The sequence below is a fragment of the Globicephala melas genome, chromosome 9, assembly GCF_963455315.2.
Source record: "Globicephala melas chromosome 9, mGloMel1.2, whole genome shotgun sequence".
In the NCBI taxonomy this organism is placed as follows: domain Eukaryota; kingdom Metazoa; phylum Chordata; class Mammalia; order Artiodactyla; family Delphinidae; genus Globicephala; species Globicephala melas.
Genome location: NC_083322.1, coordinates 31,833,385 through 31,860,051, shown reverse-complemented (window position 1 = coordinate 31,860,051; position 26,667 = coordinate 31,833,385). Strand labels below are relative to the sequence as shown.

General features: G+C 36.5%; 1 protein-coding gene across 1 annotated transcript in view; it reads left to right on the top strand.

The window, feature by feature from the left end:
- Nucleotides 1-26,667, top strand: part of CFTR (CF transmembrane conductance regulator) — a 197,576-nt gene that overhangs the window by 46,717 nt on the left and 124,192 nt on the right. Inside the window, exons 7-12 of the mRNA XM_060304940.1 lie at nt 7,294-7,509; nt 10,981-11,070; nt 11,927-12,090; nt 12,909-13,034; nt 22,470-22,716; nt 24,656-24,748. Of these exons, the coding sequence (XP_060160923.1) occupies nt 7,294-7,509; nt 10,981-11,070; nt 11,927-12,090; nt 12,909-13,034; nt 22,470-22,716; nt 24,656-24,748 (936 nt within the window). The remainder of the gene's footprint in view (nt 1-7,293; nt 7,510-10,980; nt 11,071-11,926; nt 12,091-12,908; nt 13,035-22,469; nt 22,717-24,655; nt 24,749-26,667) is intronic.

The following is a 26,667-nucleotide window of genomic DNA, read 5'->3' as shown; positions in this document are numbered from 1 at the left end:
AAAATGTTTCCAAATTGCTATGTGAAAAACAGTATATTATCATTTGTATTTGCATTACTTTTGGTTCCTAGTGAGTTGAAACTGTTTTTATGTATTATGCATATTTCTTGTGGGGTGCAAATTGCCTTTTCATATTCTTTGTCTATTTTTATTTTGGTGTGTTTGCTCTTTCTTATTGATCTATGAGAGACTATTTTCCTCAGCCTGTCATTTGTTTCTTTTTTTTTTCAAATTAAAAAAAATTTTTTTTAACATCTTTATTGGGGTATAATTGCTTTACAATGGTGTGTTAGTTTCTGCTGTATAACAAAGTGAATCAGGTATATGTATACATATATATCCCCATATCCCCTCCCTCTTGCGTCTCCCTCCCACCCTCCCTCTCCCACTCCTCTAGGTGGTCACAAAACACTGAACTGATCTCCCTGTGCCATACAGCTACTTCCCACTAGCTATCTATTTTACATCTGGCAGTGTATATATGTCCCTGCCACTCTCTCACGTCGTCCCAGCTAACACTTCCCCCTCCCCGTGTCCTCAAGTCCATTCTCTACGTCTGCATCTTTATTCCTGTCCTGCACCTAAGTTCATAAGAACCATTTTTTTTTTAGATTCCATATATATGTGTTAGCATATGGTATTTGTTTTTCTCTTTCTGACTTAACTTCACTCCATATGACAGACTCTAGGTTCATCCACCTCACTACAAATAACTCAATTTCGTTTCTTTTTATGGCTGAGTAATATTCCATTGTATATATGTGCCACATCTTCTTTATCCATTCATCTGTTGATGGACACTTAGGTTGGTTCCAAGCCCTGGCTATTGTAAATAGAACTGCAATGAACATTGTGGTACATGGCTCTTTTTTTTTTTTTTTTTTTTTTTTTTTTGCGGTACGCGGGCCTCTCACTGTTGTGGCCTCTCCCGTCACGGAGCACAGGCTCCGGACGCACAGGCTCAGCGGCCATGGCTCACGGGCCTAGCCGCTCCGCAGCATGTGGGATCTTCCCGGACCGGGGCACGAACCCGAGTCCCCTGCATCGGCAGGCGGACTCTCAACCACTGCGCCACCAGGGAAGCCCCATGACTCTTTTTGAATTACGGTTTTCTCAGGGTATATGCCCAGTAGTGGGATTGCTGGGTCATATAGTAGTTCTATTTTTAGTTTTTTAAGGAACCTCTGTACTGTTCTCCATAGTGGCTGTATCAATTTACATTCCCACCAACAGTGCAAGAAGGTTCCCTTTTCTCCACACCCTCTCCAGCATTTATTGTTTGTAGATTTTTTGATGATGGCCATTCTGAGCAGTATGAGGTGACTGTCATTTGTTTCTAGTGAGTTTTGTTAATTTTTTATTTTCTTGACAATCAGAAGTTTCAGTTTTTAAAAATTTGTTGCCAGTATCCATAGTTTTTTTGTTTTTTTTTCTGTTTCTGGCATTTGACATTTTAAAAAGTCCTTTCTACCCAAATATTGTGTAAACACATATGTATGTTTTTATTATTTCATCTTTTACATGTAACTATTGAATCCATTTGAACTTATTTGGATGTATGTATGAGATAGAAATCTAATTTTAAAAAAATGAATATCCAGTTTCTCCATTGCTTATTGCACTTCCTCCACTGAATTAAAATGCCATATTTTATTATATATAAAATTGCTACATGTACTTGGACCTGTTCTTGAACATTCCAGATAAGTCAGTCTATTTCTTTGTCATGCCACATACTATTATAGCTGTATAATATAATTTAATATCCAGTAATGTATACCTTCTCACACATTATTCTTATTCCTCAAATGTTTTTGATTAATCTCTCATTTTTTTTTTCCAAATGAAATTTAGTATCATTTTATCCATTGATTCAACAAGTATCTGCTGAGTGGATATTCTGTGCTAGGTGTTGTGCATGATGTTGAGATTGTTGCATAAACTAAGACAGTCCCTGCTCTTGTGGTTCACATCCAAAAAATCCACTTGGAATTCTGATGAAGATTGTATTAATCTTATAAAATAACTTGGAGGAGAATGTAATCTTTGCAATATTCAGATTATTTTATGGAAAGTTTTAAAGTCTCTCCATTTATTTGACACTTAAGAAATAAGTCTTAGTAACGTTTTTTAGAATGTATTTTAAGATATGTATATATTAATTATTGGTATTTACAAAGTATCTTTTGTATCGTTACTATAATTGGGATACTTATTTAATTGGTTATTACACTTGGTATCTAGGAATCTATTTTCTTATTTTCTATTATCTCTATTTTCTTATTTCTGTATTTCTGGGATTAAGATATATAAAATATATTTAAAGCAAGTTGAGATGATGATGATGATGATTTTACTGACTACACACAATAGAAAACAATGTAACCTTAGAAGTTCTTCAGTAATGATTCTTCCCGTGTTAGAAGCAACTATGCTTTGGATTTGGAATTGTAATTTTTAAAGTAAAGTTATTTGGGGATTAATTAATTTAATGTAATTGCAAGCGTGAACTAAGTTTTTTATTTTCACCTGAACTTTCTTTCTTGGTCTGAATATCCAGCAGACATCCCCATCTCTAGAAACATCTGACTCTGTCCTAGGTGTGCAGGTAGAACAAAATGGTTAAAGGATTCAGACTCGTCTACAGTGACTTTAAGTTCTGGTCTGGGGGATCCCATGGGAGACCAGATGTATTTCCCAGGAGGTATTTTCAGGCTTCCTAATATTCCCCTGGGAGGCTGATCTAAATTGAGATTCATGATTATTCCCAGCAGGAATGTAGTCACTTGTGCTGTTCTCTAACCTGACCCCCTCTACCCACATGGCATTCTGAACTCATCCTATTCAGACCTGCATCCCTCTGAGTAGAAAACACCCATAGCGATGTCAGGATGTGTACCAGGACATTTGCCCAAGAATCCTCAGCCTCTGCCACAGGACGCCCCAGACTCAGATCATATAATCTGAGATACTAGCTCTGGAGGGGAACTTTAAGATAAGCTTGCTCCACCGCTCATTGTATCAGTGAGGAAACTGTCAAGAGAAGGGAAGTGACTAAGGTGACACAGAGTGTAGGTAACATGCTGGGATAAGAACTTGGGTTTCATGACTCTGAATTCAGTGTTCATTTCCCTGTCATGCTGACTTAAAGATTGGTATCAGCCTTCTTCCATTATCTAAGTGAACCCTTAATTTCATCTTGATTTGTGTCTAATTAAAATTTAATAAAATATTTTATCAAATTTTCAAGATAATTTACATTCCGACTCATTACATTCAAGCCTCAATCTGCTTACACTATTTTATATGGTGGCAAATTGGGAAATTTCTTGTGTAACTGAAAATATACTGGCAACAGGGTTCACACAACTTTCACATATCAAGAATAGAGGACTGTGTTTGTCCCAGTCATTACAGGGATGATTTTTGTAAAGGACTGCACACATAGATTAAGCTAGGTATCAGTTACCATTGTTTTCCCTTCCAAATTATAAAATCAGGTGATGTCTGTAAATGCTTTCATTATAAATATTAGAGAACATGCTGCTTAAAACAGAGTAGGGGAAACTATAGGAGGGAGGGGTCTGGAGTGCTGATTTTGTCCTTGAATGTTGACAGTTCCATGTTGTGGTGAGGTTAATGTTGTTTTGCTGTTGGCAGATGGTCCAATTATTGGAATTCTCTCTACCAGAAATAAACTGCATTTTTTTTCTATGAACAGGTACCCTCCCACTGTAATACTACCAGTGTCATTGTGGAATAGCTGTTATTGTTCAAAGGATGAGTATGTCCTCTTTTGTTTGAGGCAAGAAGACAACTAATTAATTCAGTTATGCAACCTGCAGAATAGGTGTCTGAATCAGATTGACACAATTTTATTTATTTTGTTATAAATCAAAATAAATTCAGCAAATGGGTCTATTGTGATAGAGGTGACAGGTTATGGAAAAAATATAATGGTGATACAATGGCAGGGACTTTAGTTCAGATTACTCAATAGGAGAAAACTTATGTAAGCCTGTACATTTTTAACTCTAAAAGTTCTGTGTACAGCTCAATTACTAAAATATTTCTCTTTTTCCTCAGAATGCTCCTTTTAGCATTCCATAGATAGGAGTTACTCCTTAGAAATATGTACTGTGGTCTTTATCAGTGGTTCTATATTTGATAATATTATCTATTAGGAGGTTTTATATATATATATATATATATATATATATATATATATACAAGTTCTGGAAAAAGAAAGGTGATTATGTTAATTATGATATAAGCAGTTGGATTCATGAGAAGCAGTCACAGATCATAGTCTTCTGGTTATTGTCTTATAATGAACAAGAAATTATGTTTTATGTGGTATGCCTGGTAAACATCAAAGCTCCTTACTTACTCTCTGCTTTGTGGCCACACACAATATCTCCAGCATGGGTGGCACACATGAATCCAATGCCCTTGACTGCAACTTGAGAGCATTTTAGCCAAGTGCAAACCCACTATTAATGGAAAAGTAAATCAAGGTAGATGCGGCATTGACATTTGTCTATGAAGAACAGCATAATATTGAAAAATTCTAGGATAAAATATTGATCTAAAAATAATTTTGAGGATGAAATATTGCCACTATAAACATACTATAGAAAATTATATTTGTATTGCAGATATATTTATACATATAATTTAAAATCCAAGGTTTAACTGTACATTTTCCTAGTTTAAGGAGTTATTTTGAAATAAAATTATCTACTCTAGAGAAAGTTTGGCATGGATCTATAGAATTTAATGAAAACAGCGAGTGCAACACTTGCACAGATTGTAATAGTTTACGAATGGGAACAACCTATCTTCTCCAACATAGGGCAGTGGGGCAAATAGCCTGATTTATTCACAGGATGTCATGGTAAACAGCGCTCAGAATAAATGAGGTAGATATACAAGTGTCAATGGGACTAAATGTCAGAAACACAACTTTTAAGTTAAAAAAAAGTTGCAAGAAGCACAATATGATACCATTTATATAAAATTTAAAACCTCAAAAACAGTTCTATACATTCTAAAAATGGATACACGTGTAACAAAAGTACAAAGCATGCATAAAATTACACATACCAACAAGCAGTAATTGTTCACTTATTTACTTTTTTTTTTTTTTTTTTTTTTTTGCGGTACGCGGGCCTCTCACTGTTGTGGCCTCTCCCGTTGCGGAGCACAGGCTCCGGACGCGCAGGCCCAGTGGCCATGGCTCACGGGCCCAGCCGCTCCGCGGCATGTGGGATCTTCCCGGACCGGGGCACGAACCCGAGTCACCTGCATCGGCAGGCGGACTCTCAACCACTGCGCCACCAGGGAAGCCCCACTCATTTACTTTTTAAAAAACAAGTGCTGGCTAACACATATATATGGAATCTAAAAAAAAAAAAAAAAAAAAAAAAGTTCTGACGAACGTAGTTGGGGCAGGACAGGAATAAAGACGCAGACATGGAGAATGGACTTAAGGACATGGAGAGGGGGAAGGGTAATCTGGGAAGAAGTGAGAAAGTGACATGGACATATATACACTACCAAATGTAAAACAGATAGCTAAGTGGAAAGCAGCCACATAGCCCAGGGAGATCAGCTTGGTGCTCTGTGACCACCTTGAGGGGTGGGTTAGGGAGGGTGGGAGGGAGACGCAAGAGGGAGGAGATATGGGGATGTATGTATATGTATAACTGATTCACTTTGTTAAAAAAGAGAAACTAACACACCATTGTAAAGCAATTATACTCCAATAAAGATGTTAAAAAATATAAAATAAAGATGATATGAAGTTCCAAAAAAAAAGTGCTCTTCAGTTGATATTGGCCAACTGTAACATGGTATATCTGGGTAGGTAGTTAACGATTTTCTTTTCAGCACCTATCTGTTTGCTGAAATTCAAACTTATATTAAAATATGGCTGTGTGAGATGAGAGAACTCTAATATTCCATGTTTGTGATTAGTTTGTAAACTTTTTTTAAAACGTTTGAATCTTTTCCTACATTCACATTCTTGGTCTACACAGTTAATTTGAAATGAGGTACTGAATACCAGGTATAGAGTGAGCAGCTACCCAAAGCTAGTGGTCAATCAATGATGGTGCTATAGCTTAGGATTCCTTGTGGGGATGAAGTTGCTATAGGAAAGCATTTTCATTTATTGAGAATGAGAGGGCTGGTGGGATTGGACACTGAGGTTTAGAAAAGACATAGTAGAAAATGGAAAAAAAAAGAGCAGATTATGGGCTGCCAGAAAGTAATGCTGAGCAATACTGGGGGAAGGGGCAGTTTGGCTTGAAAATATACATTTGAAATGGAATCAATTAGCATAATATTATTTCCCAGAAGGGTTTAGCCTCAGATCCCCATTTCACTAGGCCATCATAAAACAAAATTACAGGATTACATGTCTTTCTCTTTCGAAGGCAAATTAGCAAGATGGTTAAGACTTAGACCTTCTGGGTTCAAATCCATGTGTTCAGATCTATTCTTATATATTCAGGCAAAATGGTAATGAATTTGATGAACAATTTGATTTAGTGATGAATGGAAAGTCTGATGAGGAAGATTTGGAAAATACAACTTTGGTCTTCCCTTGTTAACTCATAGGCCTTTGAGGACTTGATGAAATGTTGGAAACTGGCCTGAGACTGAAGTCTTCTGTCACACTTTTTTCCTAAAATCCCCACCTATCCCAGACTGCGAAGGGTGTGGCACTGGGCTTTAAATACCACCTGTGCCTTTATACTCCTCCCTCCTGTTGCCAGTTCCCCTTTATGTGGTTGCCTCAAGAAACTGTTCATTTTGGTAATAATTCCATCACTCAAAGTGCTTTTGAAAGTTCTATTTTGAAATCACGTCAAATCACTTGGGCTCTTTGGCTTCAGTTTCTTCATCTGCAATGTGAAAATATTAATGCTTACTCTGACTCCTAAAGTTGTCATAAAAATCAAATGAAAAATATTTTATGAATTGTTAAGTGCTATGTAGATGTTACCAATTAACACACTATTTCAGAAATTACACCTTTGCTTTATGGCCGCTCTTCACTTTTTAGTAAAGAATACCTCATACATAAAAGTCTCCACGTGACTTTTGCTGTAACCTAAAATAAAATGTTACTTCAAAGTATAAAGATATTACAAAGGACATCAAGAGTTTCATGTATGGCATGGCTCTTTTTCATCTCCTGTAAAGATGAAACTTTTTGTGTTGAAATCATGAGGGCATTTTATGAAAGAAAAATAAAATTTCATTTCTGTTTTCCGTCTTCTGCAGGAAGTCACCAAAGCAGTACAGCCTCTCTTACTGGGAAGAATCATTGCTTCCTATGATCCAGATAACAAGGTAGAACGCGCCATTGCGATTTACCTAGGCATAGGCTTATGCCTTCTCTTTATCGTGAGGATGCTGCTCCTTCACCCAGCCATTTTTGGCCTCCATCGCATTGGAATGCAGATGAGAATAGCTATGTTTAGTTTGATTTATAAGAAGGTAATACTTTCTTGCACAGTCTACATGCTACGTGTTAGTGGCATCATGTTTTAAATGCCATGCTGATACAAATAAGGGCTAAATGCTGAAATCAGTTTTGTATACCTGTGAAATAAATGGCAGCAATAATGAATATTTCTAATTTTCGCTGATAATTCACTTTACTTCAACTAATAATTATTGAGTGCCTTCTATAAACTGCCTATATTTTAGATTTCTTTTTCTTTCACTAGTCATATACCAGTTTTTGGAATCCATGGCTTCCCATTGAAATGATTCTTACTATCTGCATAAAAGTCATTGACAAAATATCATCTTATGGTAAAATGCCATGTATCTTTATGTTCAATAACAAGAAATTGTTAACAATAGCCCAAGCAATAGAAATTTCTACCTTAACTAGTTGTGACACAGTGGTGGTATCCACTGCCTTATTTTCTTTTTTCTTTTTATTTTTTTGCGCTACACGGGCCTCTCACTGCTGCGGCCTCTCCCGTTGCGGAGCACAGGTTCCGGACACGCAGGCCCAGCGGCCATGGCTCACGGGCCCAGCCGCTCCGCGGCATGTGGGATCTTCCTGGACCGGGGCACGAACCCGTGTCCCCTGCATCGGCAGGCGGACTCTCAAACACTGCGCCACCAGGGGAGCCCCCACTGCCTTATTTTGAGTTAGATTTTTGTCATCCTAAGTTATGCAAGTTAAAAATTTTTAGAATAGCACATGCATGGCAACCATAAGAACCTTCTCTGCTTTTCTGTATGCATTGTCCAGTTAAGAGCCCAAGTTGCTGAAGCGTGCTTTGGATGAATTCAGATTAAGACTTCCTTATCTTACAAACACAATTTAAGGTCATCTCAGTGACATGTGCTTTCACCAGCCTGATTCATGTGTGGCCCTTTGATCTACCAAGTCATTATAGAAACCTGTTTGGTTGAATCATTTGGGTATTGCTTTACCCTTCTCTTTTTTCTTTCCCCAATGTAAAAACTTTATATACTTGGCTTATAAGGGACATGGACCTGAAATTCCCTCTAGCAAATAACCCATAACACTTCCATAATATACATGCAAGATCGGTGGTGTTGTAAAACCTTGATAGCCATACTTTATTGTTCAAAAAAGCCGTTTGTGGAGGCACAAGGGAAAAACCGACTCTGCAGTTTAATCAAATCACCTGAACCACAGTCTCATTAGTTCACAAGTACCAGGAAAGCATGGGTGATAAATCAATAAAAATTTTATCTTGATCCAGAAATTATATGTAAGTGAAGAAATTATTAGGTATTATTTGGAGGGTAGAATTTACACAGAATGCATATCAAAGGAAGTTGAATCCAGTTTAAAAATACTTATAAAAATGATTTTATCATAATGATAACTAATAGCTAAGGATGTACATGACAAGCTTCTAAGTGATTTTTAGGTATATCATTTCATTTGACCAAAACTCCATATGGTAGAAACTATTATACCTATTTTATGGATAAAGTATTTTGAGAAGCTAAGACCTAAAAGGTATAAAACATTGTGCAAGAACTGCTTCAAAATTTCTAAAATGGGTAAGTCACAATCCTTGAAGTGGAGGGTTTTCCAACTATTAGAGAACATAAAATAAGTACTGAAATAATATAACAAGTCAAATTGTGTTACATAGGCAGAGAGAAACATGGAGTGCTCTGGGCTAAGGGGAGGGGAGATCAAAGAAGGAGCAGGTTAGTTTGTGAATAAGTTCATATATAATGTTTAGCACAAATACAGCGATATATGTGCTTTCAGACCCAGAATGCATTAATGAAAAGTTAGAAGTTGTGTCTGTCCTTTTTCAACATTATCTGTGTTCTTACACATTTTCTTTACCCCTCTAGCCACACCTATTGACCTGCATTAACATCATCACCAAAGAATACAATTTCATCTCCATGTGGCTGTGGTTTGGTCCCTAAAATAAACTGGTACCATATCTGACCAGTTTCATCCATGTGGCAGGCAGCCACTAATTCTTCCCACATTGTTCCAGATTTTGTAATAGAGCATAGTTTTCTTTGTTCCAAAATCTGTAACCATGATACATTCAAATTACATTTTAAATAATGAATCTAAATACAAACTAGATTGAGCTTTGCCTGTGAATTTCAAGAAGATAAAGTTAACTAGAGTGAACAGATATTCACTGTTTATTGTGCACATAAACTCCATGTTAAGCCATGTGGAACCCATGTTAAGCCTAGTCTCAAGTTACCTGAGACTGAGTATGTTACCAAGTCATGTGTCATCCAGCTCAATGGATTCCCCCCAGCCCCTGCCCCATATTGCTCTAATTGCATTTTGGAATTAACTGCTTTATTCCTTATTCATCTGTGCTTATCTAAATGCTATTCATTATTACACACCCATCTTAAAATTCAACCTCAATAAAATATTTGCAGATTTATATAACCAGATATGGGAACTTTTTCTTAATCACCCTATTTTATTCTATCTACTCCCTTTAACTAAGTTATCATATTTAGTTATGTATGTACTAGGTTATCTTGAGGCAAGAATTATGTTTAAGAAATCTTAACAATAATCCCTGAAGCCTTGAATATAGTGATTTGTGTCTACTAAGTGCTCAATACATATGTGAGGGATTCAGTTGAAGCAAATATTAGATAGGTACTTTTCAGTCAAAGCCATCTAATGGCAAATCAATTCTTATTAAATTTTATAGGCAAAGTATGACTGTGATCTTTCATAATAATAATTTATCTACATAAAAATTCTATTCTGTATAGATGGATATATTTTTCTTTGTAAAATTTAAGAATTTTTTATTAATGTAATCTTTCACAAAATTATTAATGATTAAATTATTTGTAATATAATTTTATTGACTTTAACAGTAATTTTATTCAACACAGTTACTATAAGATTGCATGAAAATTTAAGGCCAAGATTTTATTAAAACAATTTTTTTATTGACGTATAGTTGGTTTACAATATTGTGTTAGTTTCAAGTATACAGCAAAGTGATATAGATATATATATATTTTTTCAGTTCTTTTCCATTATAGGTTATTACAAGATATTGAATATAGTTCCCTGTAAGGCCAAGGTATTAATCTCAAATTTCACTGCCTTTGGTTCCATCTTTTATAAAAACAAACAAAAGCAAAAAAAAAAAAAAACCCTCTACAGTATATAAATGAAGTACAATGTTGTTCCCATTTTGGATTAGAAAAAAGATTTACTCCTCTCTAGATACTGTAAAATAAAATAAGAAGAGGCATGCCAGTGTAATATTTGTTGTAAAGAGAAATATTTATAAATCTGAGAAGACACTGAGTTAGATGAACATAAAATAATTTTCATTACCTTAACTTAAAAATGCGTGCATGGTTACCTAATTCCTCAGCTGTATTGTAACATTACTTATAAATATATTTGTCTATTGTTCATTGGCAACATCTAACTTCCCATTTTCCTTTTAGACTTTGAAGCTGTCAAGCCGTGTTCTAGATAAAATAAGTATTGGACAACTTGTTAGTCTCCTTTCCAACAACGTGAACAAATTTGATGAAGTATGTACCTACTGATTTAATCTTTTATGCATCTTTATTATAACTCATACAACCCCAAAGGTTTTCTGGGTCAGATAACAGTAATAAGTGGTTAAGTCATAAGCATCCCTACCTTCCCTATTTCTGAAAACTGAGAAGGCTCAGTTGTGTAGCAGAGTGCCATTTTGGGGTCTCACGGAACCACCCAAGGGCACCTCAGCTTGCTTTGTATTTATGAGGTTTTTTTAAAATTCAGTCCCTATCAGACCTTGTTTCCTTTTAATACTTTAAATCAGTTATTTACTTTGGCTGAGTATGATACTCTGAGCAATTCATGTTCAATGCTGTCTTCTGTCACAATAAAATTCAAGGTCCTTGAGGACAGATTGTTTTATTTACCTTTGTATTTCTAGTATTTTACATGGTGTCAAACCCTTAGCAGGTGCTAAATAAATTACTGTTGAATTGAGCATGCATGTATTCTGAATATATTGTCAGGTGATAGGGTTGTACAGTTGTGTAGATTGAACTTCTGAAGAGTCTTTTGTTCTCTCATGTTCTGTGTCATGGCTCTTGCTTTATCCACACAGAAGTAAGTTATTTAAAATAAATTCTTCAATCACCATGCAATTCCACTGGAAAAAGATCACAGTGACTTGAAGTTCGTTTGGGGGGAAATCCTATGCATAGAATGTTTAAGCACATTGCTACGTGTTCCATGTAGTGAATACCTAGATTTTAGTGTGTTCAGAACCATGAAGTGTTTGATTGTATGAGCTCACTGTGCTTGATTTCTTTCTTCTTTGATTGTTTTTTCCTTTGTTTTGGGCATGGAGGAAAAAATGTCAGTGGTTTTCACTGTGATTTTATTTTTCAGGGACTTGCACTGGCACATTTCGTGTGGATTGCTCCTTTGCAAGTGACGCTGCTGATGGGGCTGCTCTGGGAGTTGTTACAGGCCTGTGCCTTCTGTGGACTTGCTTTTCTCATAGTCCTTGCCCTTTTTCAAGCCGGATTAGGGAAAATGCTGATGAAGTACAGGTAGCGCTCTTATGTACATAGTTTGAAAGGGTTTTAAATTAGGTTTTCCAAAAGCCCACTCTAATAAAACCAGAACTTCTCTATGCACTGAACCGTGATCTCCTTGCTAGGTGTCACAAAAAAAGGAATTATTTTCATGACATAAATAATACTTTCTATATCAAGGGGACATTTTTTTGCTTGTTAGTCTATAGAATTTCTTTATAAATATGTTACCATCCAGTTCACTTTTTGCACATCAGAGATTTAGGTACAATGGATAAAACATTTATGTGAATGGGAGGGAATACATATATTTTGGGGAGAGTTTATAGGCTTTTTCTACCCTGGTTCATGAATCATCACACCACAGCCTTAGTTGCTTTTTATTACAGAATGAATCGGTGACACCAGTCACTGCTTATGAAAGAGGACTTCTAGTGTGCCAGCTAGAGTATGATAGAAAGTGTACAAATTTTGGAGTCAAATAGCTCTTAGTTTGAATCCCAGATTTCATGCTTACTAGTTACATGACCTGTGTCAAGCTGCTTCAGCCACTGTGTTTCTGGGTTTTTTTGTCTTTAAAATGGAGGTAATCACCTCTGTTAGGTTGTCAGAAGGATTAGGCATAATGTATGACATGCATCTAATACAGTGTCTGGCACATGGGAGGCATTTACTAAATGACAGATACTATTTTTGTTACTATATATTTGATAATAAAATAAACATCCTTTTAATAAAAGAAATGTGGCTTTTCTTAAAAGCTTGGGCAGTTCTTAGTGGACATTTTGACTTGTTTTTACTAAGTATTTGATTGGTGGATGGATTATTTACAGAGATCAGAGAGCTGGAAAGATTAATGAAAGACTGGTGATCACGTCAGAAATGATTGAAAATATCCAGTCGGTTAAGGCCTACTGCTGGGAAGAAGCAATGGAAAAAATAATTGAAAACCTGAGACAGTAAGTCATTCTGATAATTTCAGTATCAATTGAATTAGCCAATTAAGGTTGAACATATTAAAAATGAGTATGTCTTGGGCTTCCCTGGTGGCGCAGTGGTTGAGGGTCCGCCTGCCGATGCAGGGACACGAGTTGGTGCCCCGGTCCGGGAAGATCCCACATGCCGCAGAGCGGCTGGGCCCATGAGCCATGGCCGCTGAGCCTGCGCTTCCAGAGCCTGTGCTCTGCAACGGGCAAGGTCACGACAGTGAGAGGCCCGCGTACCGCAAAAAAAAATAAATAAATAAAATAAATAAATAAAAATGAGTATGTCAGAGTGGTCTTCAGCTCATATTTGAAATTTCTGACAACCAAACAGTTGTATTAAGTTATATCAATATTCATGTGTTAGTGGCTTAATGTCATTTTCATGGGGCTATCGTTTTACATAGGTGATTAAGTATGCTATTTTGCACTACAAGGATATGTATCCCTTATGAAAGAATTGTCTGTATGTGCTTATAGCTGCTTAATATACTTATTGACTAAAATAATGGTCATGATTCTAGAGACTGATTGAAACCTTAAATGGAACTGCTAGAGTAATAAGGATATGATTCTGAACCAAATAAATGATTCTCTAGTATTATAGCTTCCTTAATTTATATGTTATGGCTCATGAAAAATAAACAAAACACAAACCCTTCTGTTTGTTTAAAATATGTTTGTTCTTCCTTAACTTAAGAGTAATACAGGGTAATATCTATACATTGTGTTTCTATAAACCCTCCACTTGAGAAATCAGTTCAAGTAATGAAAGCCGCCACCTGAAGTAGAATCAGTACTTGGCAACCGTCTACATATCTGGTCTTGTTTTACCTCAGATAACCTTTCTCTCACTGATTAGTAAAGATTATAGCCAGGAAAAAAGTACAGCACAGACTGAGAGATACTGTTACTGAGAAAATTTTGGACAAAATATAGACTAGGGCATATCTATAGCTGTGACCATTTTTCTTCAGTCAAGTTCCATGTTCTACAAATTGCAATCCAAAAAAAAAGGCTCTCTGAGATTCAGTGGGCATAGATCTTCTGTTAAAGGGCAAATAATTTCAAGATGGATTAGCTCATGAGAATTTCTTGGGGAAAAAAGGTCCTAAAGGGAAGAGTCGCATTTTGGATGCTGTGAATATGGGTTATTCAGGATATCAGGCTGCTGATTCCAGTAGACAGTGGTAACTGAGCTGCAGGTGTGTGATTGGAACAACAAAAGAAATGCTGAAATGTTAAGTCCTTTGCGGTGTAAATAGAAAGAGTAAAAGCATATTTATTGCCCAAACATAATTGGTCACCTGTTTTTATTATGCCTTTCAAGACAAATCCAGGAAAGAAATTATATTTTCTTTCCAGAAACATCCTTAAAGATCTTGTTTAGTTGGTTGAAGGTTTTTCTCATTAACAAGTGAGTTTTCCATCACACTTGCCCCTGGGTCACTCTTAAATGCCTATAGGCACAGGCATAACCAGAATGATGAGGAGATTATCAGAGAATTTGGTTTTCTCAAGCTTCAGGGTAAACTCCTGGTCAGATCATTCTAGGTGCTGACTTTTCTTGACTTTGGGTTTCTTTTCCCCTCTTCCTCAAAAGATGAAATCCATCCTTCCTATTCTGTATTTTTGTTTAACCAATTCTAATAGCAAATGTTTGGTTTTAACTTGTATAATCCTGTTCCTTAATCTGGCATGAAATTGTTACCTGAAAAGGCTGCAAAGTACTGACGTAAATATGGGAAAGCAAGAATTGCTTCTACTCAAAAGAGCAAATAGAATGTTCTGGAAGAGATTGGCAGGATGCGCTGCAAAGGGATGACCTCAGCCTGGGCCACTGCTGCACTGGGCAAAAGGCTGTGTAACACTCCCTGAAAATCTACTTCTTTATTGCTCTCTGGTAATAAAGTCACTTTCAATTTTTTTTATAAGATAAAATATTTTTATGACTCATATAGTGTTAGTGATTTTATTATGGTGAGTACTGCTTTCTAGGTGATTCTTATATATGTTCTTTTTTTTTTTTTTAAGAAACTCCAAGTCTTTTATTTCACTCAGGAGCAATTATTTATTTTTATTTGTAAATGTCCATATCAGGGTATACAATTAAGCATTCTAATGATGTATTCTAATTAACAAGACTAAAGTCATAGGGAGATTGACTCAAGATGGCAGAGTAGAAGGACATGCTCTCATTCCCTTTTTCTTAATTTAATTTAATTTATTTTTTTATACAGCAGGTTCTTATTAGTCATCCATTTTATACACATCAGTGTATACATGTCAATCCCAATCTCCCAATTAATCATACTCCCACACCCACCTCCACCCCCATGGCTTTCCCCCCTTGGTGTCCATACGTTTGTTTTCTACATCTGTGCCTCAACTTTTGCCCTGCAAACCGGTTCATCTGTACCATTTTTCTACATTCCACATATATGCGTTCATATACGATATTTGTTTTTCTCTTTCTGACTTACTTCACCCTGTATGACAATATCTAGATCCATCCACGTCTCAACAAATGACCCAATTTCGTTCCTTTTTATTGCTGAGTAATATTCCATTGTATATATGTACCACTTCTTCTTTATCCATTCGTGTGTCGATGGGCATTTAGGTTGCTTCCATGACCTGGCTATTGTAAATAGTGCTGCAATGAACATTGGGGTGCATGTGTCTTTTTGAATTATGGCTTTCTCTGGGTATATGCCCCGGAGTGGGATTGCTGGGTCATATGGTAATTCTATTTTTAGATTTTTAAGGAACTGGCATACTGTTCTCCATAGTGGCTGTATCAATTTACATTCCCACCAACAGTGCAAGAGGGTTCCCTTTTCTCCACACCCTCTCCAGCATTTGTTGTTTGTAGATATTCTGATGATGCCCATTCTTACTGGTTTGAGGTGATACCTCATTGTGGTTTTGATTTGCATTTCTCTAATGATTAGTGATGGTGAGCAGTTTTTCATGTGCTTCTTGGCCATCTGTATGTCTTCTTTGGAGAAATGTCTATCTAGGTCTTCTGCCCATTTTTGGATTGGGTTGTTTTTTTTTAATATTGAGCTGTATGAGCTGTTTATATATTTTGGAGATTAATCCTTTGTCCGTTGATTTGTTTGCAAATATATTCTCCCATTCTGAGGGTTGTCTTTTCGTCTTGTTTATGGTTTCCTTTGCTGTGCAAAAGCATCTAAGTTTCATTAGTTCCCATTTATTTATTTTTGTTTTTATTTCCAAAAACAAAAATAGGAGGTGGATCAAAAAAGATCTTGCTGTGATTTATGCCAAAGAGTGTTCTTCCTATGTTTTCCTGTAAGAGTTTTATAGTGTTCTGTCTTACATTTAGGTCTCGATTCCATTTTGAGTTTATTTTTGTGTATGGTGTTAGAGAGTGTTCTAATTTCATTCCTTTACATGTAGCTGTCCAATTTCCCAGCACTACTTATTGAAGAGACTGTCTTTTCTCCATTATATATCCTTGCCTCCTTTGTCATAGATTAGTTGACCATACGTGCGTGGGTTTATCTCTGGGCTTTCTATCCTGTTCCATTGATCTATGTTTCTGTTTTTGTGCCAGTACCATATTGTCTTGATTACTGTAGCTTTATAGTATAGTCTGAAGTCAGGGAGTCTGATTCCTCCAGCTCCAATTTTTTCCCTCAAGACTGCTTTGGCTATTCGGGGTCTTTTGTGTCTCCATACAAGTTTTAAGAGTTTTTGTTCTAGTTCCGTAAAAAGTGCCATTGGTAATTTGATAGGGATTGCATTTAATCTGTAGATTGCTTTGGATAGTATAGTCATTTTCACAACGTTGATTCTTCCAACCCAATAACATGGTTATCTCCCCATCTATTGGTATCATCTTTAATTTCTTTCATCAGTGTCTTATAGTTTTCTGCATACAGGTCTTTTGTCTCCCTAGGTAGCTTTATTCCTAGGTATTTTATTCTTTTTGTTGCAGTGGTAAATAGGAGTGTTTTCTTAATTTCTCTTTCAGGTTTTTCATCATTAATGTATAGGAATGCAAGAGATTTCTGTGCATTAATTTTGTATCCTGCATCTTTACCAAATTCATTGTTTAGCTCTAGTAGTTTTCTGGTGGCATCTTTAGGATTCTCTATGTATAATATCATGTCATCTGCAAAGAGTGACAGTTTTACTTCTTCTTTTCCAATTTGGATTCCTTTTATTTCTTTTTATTCTCTGATTGCAGTGGCTAGGACTTCCAAAACTATGTTGAATAATAGTGGTGAGAGTGGACAACCTTGTCTTGTTCCTGATCTTAGAGGAAATGCTTTCAGTTTTTCACCATTGAGAATGATATTTGCTGTGGGTTTGTCATATATGGCCTTTATTATGATGAGGTAGGTTCCGTCTATGCCCATTTCCTGGAGAATTATCATAAATGGGTGTTGAATTTTGTCAAAAGCTTTTTCTGCATCTATTGAGATGATCATATGGTTTTTATTCTTCAGTTTGTTAATATGGTGTACCACATTGATTGATTTGCGTATATTGAAGAATCCTTGCATCCCTGGGAAAAATCCCGCTTGATCATGGTGTATGATCCTTTTAATGTGTTGTTGGATTCTGTTTGCTAGTACTTTGTTGAGGAGTTTTGCATCTATATTCATCAGTGATATTGGTCTGTAATTTTCTTTTCTTGTAGTATCTTTGTCTGGTTTTGAAATCAGGGTGATGGTGGCCTCATAGAATGAGTTTGGGAGTGTTCCTTCCTCCATAATTTTTTGAAAGGGTTTCAGAAGGATGGGTGTTAGCTCTTTTCTAAATGTTTGATACAATTCACCTGTGAAGGCATCCGGTCCTGGACTTTTGTTGGAAGATTTTTAGTCACAGTTTCAATTTCATTAGTTGTGATTGGTCTGTTCATATTTTCTATTTCTTCTTGGTTCAGTCTTGGAAAGTTATACCTTTCTAAGAATTTGTCCATTTCTTCCAGGTTGTCCATTTTATTGGCATAGAGTTGCTTGTAGTAGTCTCTTAGGATGCTTTGTATATCTGTGGTGTCTGTTGTAACGTCTCCTTTTTCATTTCTAATTTTTTTGATTTGAGTCCTCTCCCTCTTTTTCTTGATGAGTCTGGCTAATGGTTTATCAATTTTGTTTATCTTCTCAAAGAACCAGCTTTTAGTTTTACTGATCTTTGCTATTGTTTTCTTTGTTTCTATTTCATTTATTTCTGCTCTGATTTTTATGATTTCCTTCCTTCTGCTAATCTTGGGTTTTGTTTGTTCTTCTTTCTCTAGTTCCTTTAGGTGTAAGGTTAGATTGTTTATTTGAGATTTTTCTTGTTTCTTGAGGTAGGCTTGTATAGCTATAAACTTCCCTCTTAGAACTGCTTTTGCTGCATCCCACAGGTTTTGGATCATTGTGTTTTCATTGTCCTTTGTCTCTAGGGATTTTCTGATTTCCTCTATGATTTCTTCAGTGATCTCTTGCTTATTTAGTAATGTATTGTTTAGCCTCCATGTGTTTATGTTTTTTTCGTTTATTTTCCCTGTCATTCATTTCTAATCTCATAGTGTTCTGGTCAGAAAAGATGCTTGATATGATTTCAATTTTCTTAAATTTACTGAGGCTTGATTTGTGACTCAGGATGTGATCTATCCTGGAGAATGTTCCATGCGCACCTGAGAAGAAAGTGTAATCTGCTGTTTTTGGATGGAATGTCCTATAAATATCAATTACATCTATCTGGTCTATTGTGTCATTTAAAGCTTCTGTTTCCTTATTTATTTTCATTTTGGATGATCTTTCCATTGGTGTAAGTGAGGTATTAAAGTCCCCCATTATTATTGTGTTATTGTTGACTTCCTCTTTTATAGCTGTTAGTAGTTGCATTATGTATTGAGGTGCTCCTATATTGGGTGCATAAATATTTACAATTGTTATATCTTCTACTTGGCGTGATCCCTTGATCATTATGTAGTGTCCTTCCTTGTCTCTTGTAACATTCTTTATTTTGAAGTCTATGTTATCTGATGTGAGGATTGCTACTGCAGCTTTCTTTTGATTTCCATTTGCATGGTATATCTTTTTCCATCCCCTCACTGTCAGTCTGTATGTGTCCCTAGGTCTGAAGTGGGTCTCTTGTAGACAGCATATATATGGGTCTTCTTTTTGTATCCATTCAGTGAGCCTGTGTCTTTTGGTTGGAGCATTTAATCCATTCACGTTTAAGGTAGTTATCGATATGTATGTTCCTATGACCATTTTCTTAATTGTTTTGATTTTTTTTTTTGTAGGTCCTTTTCTTCTCCTGTGTTTCCCACTTAGAGTAGTCCTTTAGCATTTGTTGTAGAGCTGGTTTGGTGGTGCTGAATTTTCTTAGATTTTGCTTGTCTGTAAAGCTTTTGATGTCTCCATCGAATCTGAATGAGATCCTTGCTGGGTAGAGTAATCTTCGCTGTAGGTTCTTCCCTTTCATCACTTAAAGTATATCATGCCAGTCCCTTCTGGCTTGTAGAGTTTCTGCTGAGAAATCAGCTGTTAACCTTATGGGAGTTCCCTTGTATATTATTTGTTATTTTTCCCTTGCTGCTTTCAATAATTTTTCTTTGTCTTTAATTTTTGCCAATTTGATTACTATGTGTCTCAGCGTGTTTCTCCTTGGGTTTATGCTGTATGGGACTCTCTGGGCTTTCTGGACTTGGGTGGCTATTTCCTTTCCCATGTTAGGGAATTTTTCGACTATAATCTCTTCAAATATTTTCTCTGGTTCTTTCTCTCTCTCTTCTCCTTCTCGGACCCCTATAATGCGAATGTGTTGTGTTTAATGTTGTCCCAGAGGTCTCTTAGGCTGTCTTCATTTCTTTTCATTCTTTTTTCTTTATTCTGTTCCGCAGCAGTGAATTCCACCATTCTGTCTTCCAGGTCACTTATCCGTTCTTCTGCCTCAGTTATTCTGCTATTGATTCCTTCTAGTGTAGTTTTCATTTCAGTTATTGTATTGTTCATCTCTGTTTGTTTGTTCTTTAATTCTTCTAGGTCCTTGTGAAACATTTCTTGCATCTTCTCGATCTTTGCCTCCATTCTTTTTCCGAGGCCCTGGATCATCTTCACTATCATTATTCTGAATTCTTTTTCTGGAAGGTTGCCTGTCTCCACTTCATTTAGTTTTTTTCCTGCAGTTTTACCTTGTTCCTTCATCTGGTACATAGCCCTCTGCCTTTTCATGTTTTGTATCTTTCTATGAATGTAGTTTTTGTTCCACAGGCTGCAGGATTGTAGTTCTTGCTTCTGCTTTCTGCCCTCTCAGTAAAAGTTTTAAATATCACAAAATTGATTTGATTGTCAGCAGCAGATTGCTTGCTGAGTTTCAGTTTCTGCTAGTGTTGTTGGGTCTCCCGCAGAGGTGGGGGGGTGGCTGTGTCTCACCATGAGGACAAGGACACTGGTAGCAGAAGTTTTGGGAAGTACTCCTTCTCTTGTAGATGTTTCTGATTCCATTATTCTTATAGTACCACTTCTTTCATTTTCCTCAACTGTTTATAATACACAACAATTTTGACAAATTTATTAACATTTTTTAAACAGTATTTTCTAGCATTAAAAACATATAAGCCTAGCCAATAGTGTTCTTCTTTCTGTTGTAGATTAGCAACACACACGTAGATTCTAAGTGCAAGGCCCTGTGCTGTGCTGTCATTTATCTTGGCAGCAACTCCACAGGGGAGATATTATGTTTCTCTGCTGTAGGTGTGAATTCTGTAGGATCAGAGGAAAGAGGAACTTGCTTAAGATGGCACAGCTATAACCAGGAGAGCTGAGAGTCACACCCCAGTGAGATTCCCAAATCATAATCTGCCTTCAATACCAAATAATTAAAATAGGTAGGCTAGACCGCATTAGACTGGGAGTCACAATGTAGATTGGGAACATTGAACTTCGTTTTCTTCATCAGAGGGCTCCGGATTACATTTTTTTCAGACTTAAAAAAAAAAAAGATTTCCTCTGAATTCTACAGCTTGAGAATGAGAACTTTTCTGAGTTGTACAAGCATGTGGAACTAAATGCCGGGCGCAGCTATTGCTACTTCCCACCAGCACTCTCTACTTGTCTGTTTTATCTTTGCTCTTTCCCTTGCAAGAGCTGAATAGGAGGATCACAAGTGACTCTAGTTTTGATGGTCCTGGAAGAGTAGGACGGAGGTTGAAGGCAGCATTGTCTTCTCTTCTCACCAGCCTCTGCACTCCCTGTTTTCTGCTTATTGGTGCATTTAAACCTCTTCTGCGTGTGTTAAAAAAATTGTTCACATTTGTAGTTCAGACTAAAGGATCAGAAATATGATTGCAAATAATTATACTGAAAGGAGAGAGACAGGGAGGATACAGCATCTACTCACTTATAATTTTTCAAAAATTACCTTTAACAGAATCACATGGCTTCTTTTTAAAAAATTATTTATTTATTTACTTTTGGCTGTGTCGGACCTTTGTTGCTGAGTGTGGGCCTTTCTCTGGTTGTGGCGAGCAGGGGCTACTACTCTCTTGCAGTGTGCAGGCTTCTCATTGCGGTGGCTTCTTTTGTTGAGCATGGGCTCTAGGCACATGGGCTTCAGTAGTTGTGGCACATGGGCTCAGTAGTTGTGGCTTGCGGGCTCTAGAGCGCAGGCTCAGTAGTTGTGGTGCACAGGCTTAGTTGCCCCATGGCATGTGGGATCTTCCCAGATCAGGGTTCGAACCTGTGTCCCCTGCATTGGCAGGTGGATTCTTAACTACTGCGCCATCAGGGAGGCCCCATTTGCAGATTCTGGAGGCCTACTGCAGACTCAGTCAGTTTCTCTGAGTGGTGGACCTGAAACTCTGCATTTTAACAGGTTTCTCAGGTGATTTTTACTCATGCTAAGGCTTGAGAACCACTCCTCTATGGCTTATATGTTATTTTCAAGGTTCCCCAAAGTCAAGCTAGAACTTCTAAAATGTTAACAATCCATTAGGGAATCCCAGAATTGTCTTTTTCCTTTATAAGTCATTATTCTCATATCCACACTTAATTACTTAAAACACCAACCAACCAACCAACAAACAAAAAATTATCAGTGTCATTAATCTTAAAAATTAATAAAGAAGTGAATAAAGATATAAAAATAATATAATAATTATAGTAATAATTATTAAGATTATTGTAATTTTAAAATAATATTTATAGGTATTATATGCAAGGCACTGGTACATTCATTATGATCCATCTCCTTTTCAGATAAGGTAACTGAGGCCCAGAGAGGTTATATAACTTGCACAAGGTCACACAGCTCATGCAGGGTAGAACAAGGATCAGAACACAGAGAGAAAGATTTGAGAGTCTATGTTCAGATTTTTAATTCCAAGATGCCTGATATTTGAAAAGTAAATAAGCATTCCAAATCTTATTTATTTTTTTATAGAACAGAACTGAAACTGACCCGGAAGGCAGCCTATGTGAGATACCTCAATAGCTCAGCCTTCTTCTTCTCAGGGTTCTTTGTAGTGTTTTTATCTGTGTTTCCTTATGCACTGCTTAATGGAATCGGCCTTCGAAAAATATTCACAACCATCTCATTCTGCATCGTTCTGCGCATGGCAGTCACTCGGCAGTTCCCCTGGGCTGTACAAACTTGGTATGATTCTCTTGGAGCAATAAACAAAATACAGGTAATGTACCAAAATGGGGCATCATACACAATGAATTTAGAACAGTTTAGAACTTTTCTCATGAGCAAAGTCTCTGGAGAAGTATTCTTGGCCTTGGGCCAGTTTGATGCACAGTATTTCCTCTCTTGAGTCTGTATGTGCTCTAATGAGCCCTTGTAATGAAAGACTAGTGAAATAAAATGAAGGCCTGTGAAATTCTCTTAAGTCAGAGAAGTTGAAGAAATTATTGTTTCTGTATTCTGGAGATTTTTATTCAAGTAATCAATCGGTAGAGCAGTTCTAATGAACTTGGCAAATGTGCAAAACGATGGTGGCAGATTCATCCGGAAGTTATAAGTTTTTCCAGCTAACACTAGGAATGTTCGCCTTAAACTTTTCCAAGTGTTTTTCTGGACTGCATGATGGATGACAGTGGCATTTTGTGACACATTAATTACCTTAAAATATCAGCAAGGTGATGTAGCTGGTAATTTTGAAGAGAGGTTCTAAAGTCCTCAGGTAATGAGACTCAATTAATGCAAAGCTAACAGAATCAGCACCATAACCTTGGGTGTGGTTTTAATTTTTATAATTAATATACAGTTCAAAATGTTTTATTATACTTGTTTGATATCCATTTAAATATTTAACCCAGAAACTAAATCATTGTGACATAAATGTTAAAAATGAGGGTGAAGGGTGAGCCACTTTCAGGTAGTTCTGCCATTATTTAGCCTAGGCCAGAGTTTGCAAATGGTGGCCCATGGACTTAATTTTGGCCCTTGACCTGTTTTATTTGACCTTTACATTCAAAAACAAAACAAAACAAAACAACCTAAAACAATGCATTTGAATTAGTTGGCAGCATTTAAAAATTGTGTGCTGTCACATATACAACAAATCATGTCTTCAGCCTCTTTTGAAAATTTGAAGTATACCGTAAACTGGGTCCTCTTCCCTCACAAGCTGTGGCAGCTCCCCACTCAGAGAGGGTCTGCCCTCTCCAGTTCATCACAGTCTCTACTTAGCCACCTTCCTTAGTTTTATCATCTTGAAAATATGTGAGTTTGAGATCTGCCATTTAGACCAATTGGTGAATGTAGCTCAGAACCATGGCAGCTCTTGGACTAGTCTTATTTCTTCTGTTAGTCCATCACAGCCATGTGAGAGGTGGTGGGGAGACAGAGAAAGAGAAGAGAGAAACAGACATAGAGACCCAAAGAGAATGCATCAGGGAAACAGATTCACTAAACAGGAATACAGACAGAGAAACAGATCTTAAAAACAAAACTGGGAGAAAAAGAGGGAAACCGAAATAGAGATAGTGAGTGAATTGAAGAGGCGAGAAGGGAAAAAGTTAGCAAGGACAAGACTTTTAAAACTACCTCCTATGAAGAAGACTTCAGGATGCATAAACCTAATTCTTCCTCATGCTCCCACCATCTCTAGGAGCACTGTGATTCTGAGTCGCTAATAGAGCCCTTCTTTTAGAATCAAGGTTTGATGCCCTAAAATCAGTTATATCAGATCTTCACACCTTTACTTAACCCAGAGAAGTGATGCTAATGATGCCTCTAATAAGGAGGGTGCTATAAAGATGAAGATGATAGTTTTCTCTCTCTCAATGTTGAGTGGAGGCAATTGGTGGGTAATTCAGGTGTGCTTTATAAATTCATCACTAAGGTTAACATGTAATAGTACAAGGATGAATCAGTGGTATGTTAAAAATCTAATGTATAAAAACAGTTTTATAAAATATTACATTTCAAAATGATTAATTCTAGTACTTGGCAAATTAACTTTAGAACACTTATAAAATTATTTTATTAAGAAACAATTTCTAATGTAATTCATAAAATCCAAGTACAGAATGCATCACTATTAGAGTGTAAAATAGATGTAATAATGTATTAATGGTATCCTGGTTCTGCAATACGTTTTTGCTCTCTTTTGCAAACAGGATTTCTTACAAAAGCAAGAATATAAGACACTGGAATATAACTTAACAACTACAGAAGTAGTGATGGAGAATGTAACAGCCTTCTGGGAGGAGGTCAGATATTTTTTGTTTTTGTTTGTTCTAAATATTTAAGCTTTGCTTGTTTGTGGTTCTGGTTTTCATCCGAATGGGCAATAAAGTTAGCATGATGATAGAACTTATTTTATAGATTAAGAGGTAGAGGCCCAGGAATATTAAATACGATAGGCAAGCCTCGTTATTTTTCTCTAAGTCATGTAATTTGCTTCACATAACAAATTAGGAAGTAATACAAAGCTTATAGGTTTTGGAGCCAGATAGAACAGGGTTTGAATCCTGGTTCTGCCATTTACTATCTGTGTAATCTAGACCAAGTTACTGAACTTTGTGGAGCCTCCTGTTCTTCATCTATAAAATGGGAATATTAATATATACCTTGCAAGTTTGTTGTGAGGATTGACTGAGATAACTTATGGAAAGTATTCAGCATAGTACCATGCACATGATAGTTCCTCACTAAATGCTACCCTCTCTGATCTCAAGTTCCAATCCAATGCAATTTACATACACCAGTCACCATAAAGATGTATGAGAAATAGACCAATGTATTGTTTTCTACTATTTTTACTTATTTTAATTCACTACTAAAAATTCTGTAGTAAATATTTCTCATGGTCAGAAAAAATATTATCAATGATTTTTCAGCTTCTAAAGAAGTAATATTTGATTATTGAGAATACCTGTTGAGTTCCTCTTTCCTTATCATTTTTTTATGTTGAGTAAACATAGGAGTTATGAAACCAATGTCCCACTTCTACATATTTCACAATATCTTAAATTGGTTTTATTTACGTAAGTAACTTGGCCTCAAGGGCTTTACTATACTTCATTTTTTTAGACATAGGTAAGAGAATAATTCTTTATCTGCCCAGAAAAATTGTGGAGAGGTGTGTGGATCCAGTTGATTTTACTTCTTTGATTTTAGGAATTTCAAATGCCTTTCTAGGCATGAAGAAAAATAAGAAGTTTGACAGTACTTACAATTGTTTTTCTAATCTCCATTTCACTCTGCTTTCATCTAATAAAATAGGTAGCATGCTTGAGCCCTTACAATCTGCCAGGTACTAGATAAGCACTTTATATGTTTTGTCTTATTTCTCATAACATTCCTATGATGAAATCTTAATGTTTCCATTTTGCTGATAAGGGAATGGAGGCTTAGGAGGGTTACAGAACCTGGCTCAGCTCACAGAACAGGCAAGGGCTGAAGTCAGGTTTTGGACCCAAATGTCACAGACTACAACTCCTTCAGTGAACCTTCCATCTGGCTGTATCCTCATCCTCCAGACTCTGTCAGCTGTCAAATTCTGGATACCACTTGATGATATTTACCCGGGATAGTGGTGCTTGTTAAATCTCTGCCATCATGTCTGAAACTTCAGCACCCATATGAGAAATCCTTCCACTACTGTCCTCAGAACTTACGTTTTACAGTTAGTTCAGAAGCTTCCTTTCATGGTCACATGCTGAGCTTGGTGAGCACCTAGACTTACTCCACTTTGGAAATGTCACACTCTGGAATCTCTTTCTTAGTTCAGAATTTCCTAACCTTAGCTCTCTCAGTCTCTTCATCCCACCTTTACTGCCTTCCAATTTCATGAAGAGTTCCAGGCTCCTTAGTTCTCCCTTTTGGACTACTCCTGGTTTAACCTTCACCAATGACAACACCAGTCACTTCAGTTCTTCTCCCAGCAGCACCCTCAATTCTCTTTTCCTTTCACTGAATCTTTTGCTACAAAACATTCACTTGATATCTTTGACAAAGGAGGTGCTATCTGGGAAAATCATATACTCTAGTCAGTTATAAGTTTTATATAGTTATTGTTTCAACTTCAAATGGGCCTATAAACTTTCTTGGGAAATCTTTTCATTTGTATTTAGTTAATTTTCTCTACCATTTCTCTAAAAGCTTTTCCAGATTTTTATCACTTTCC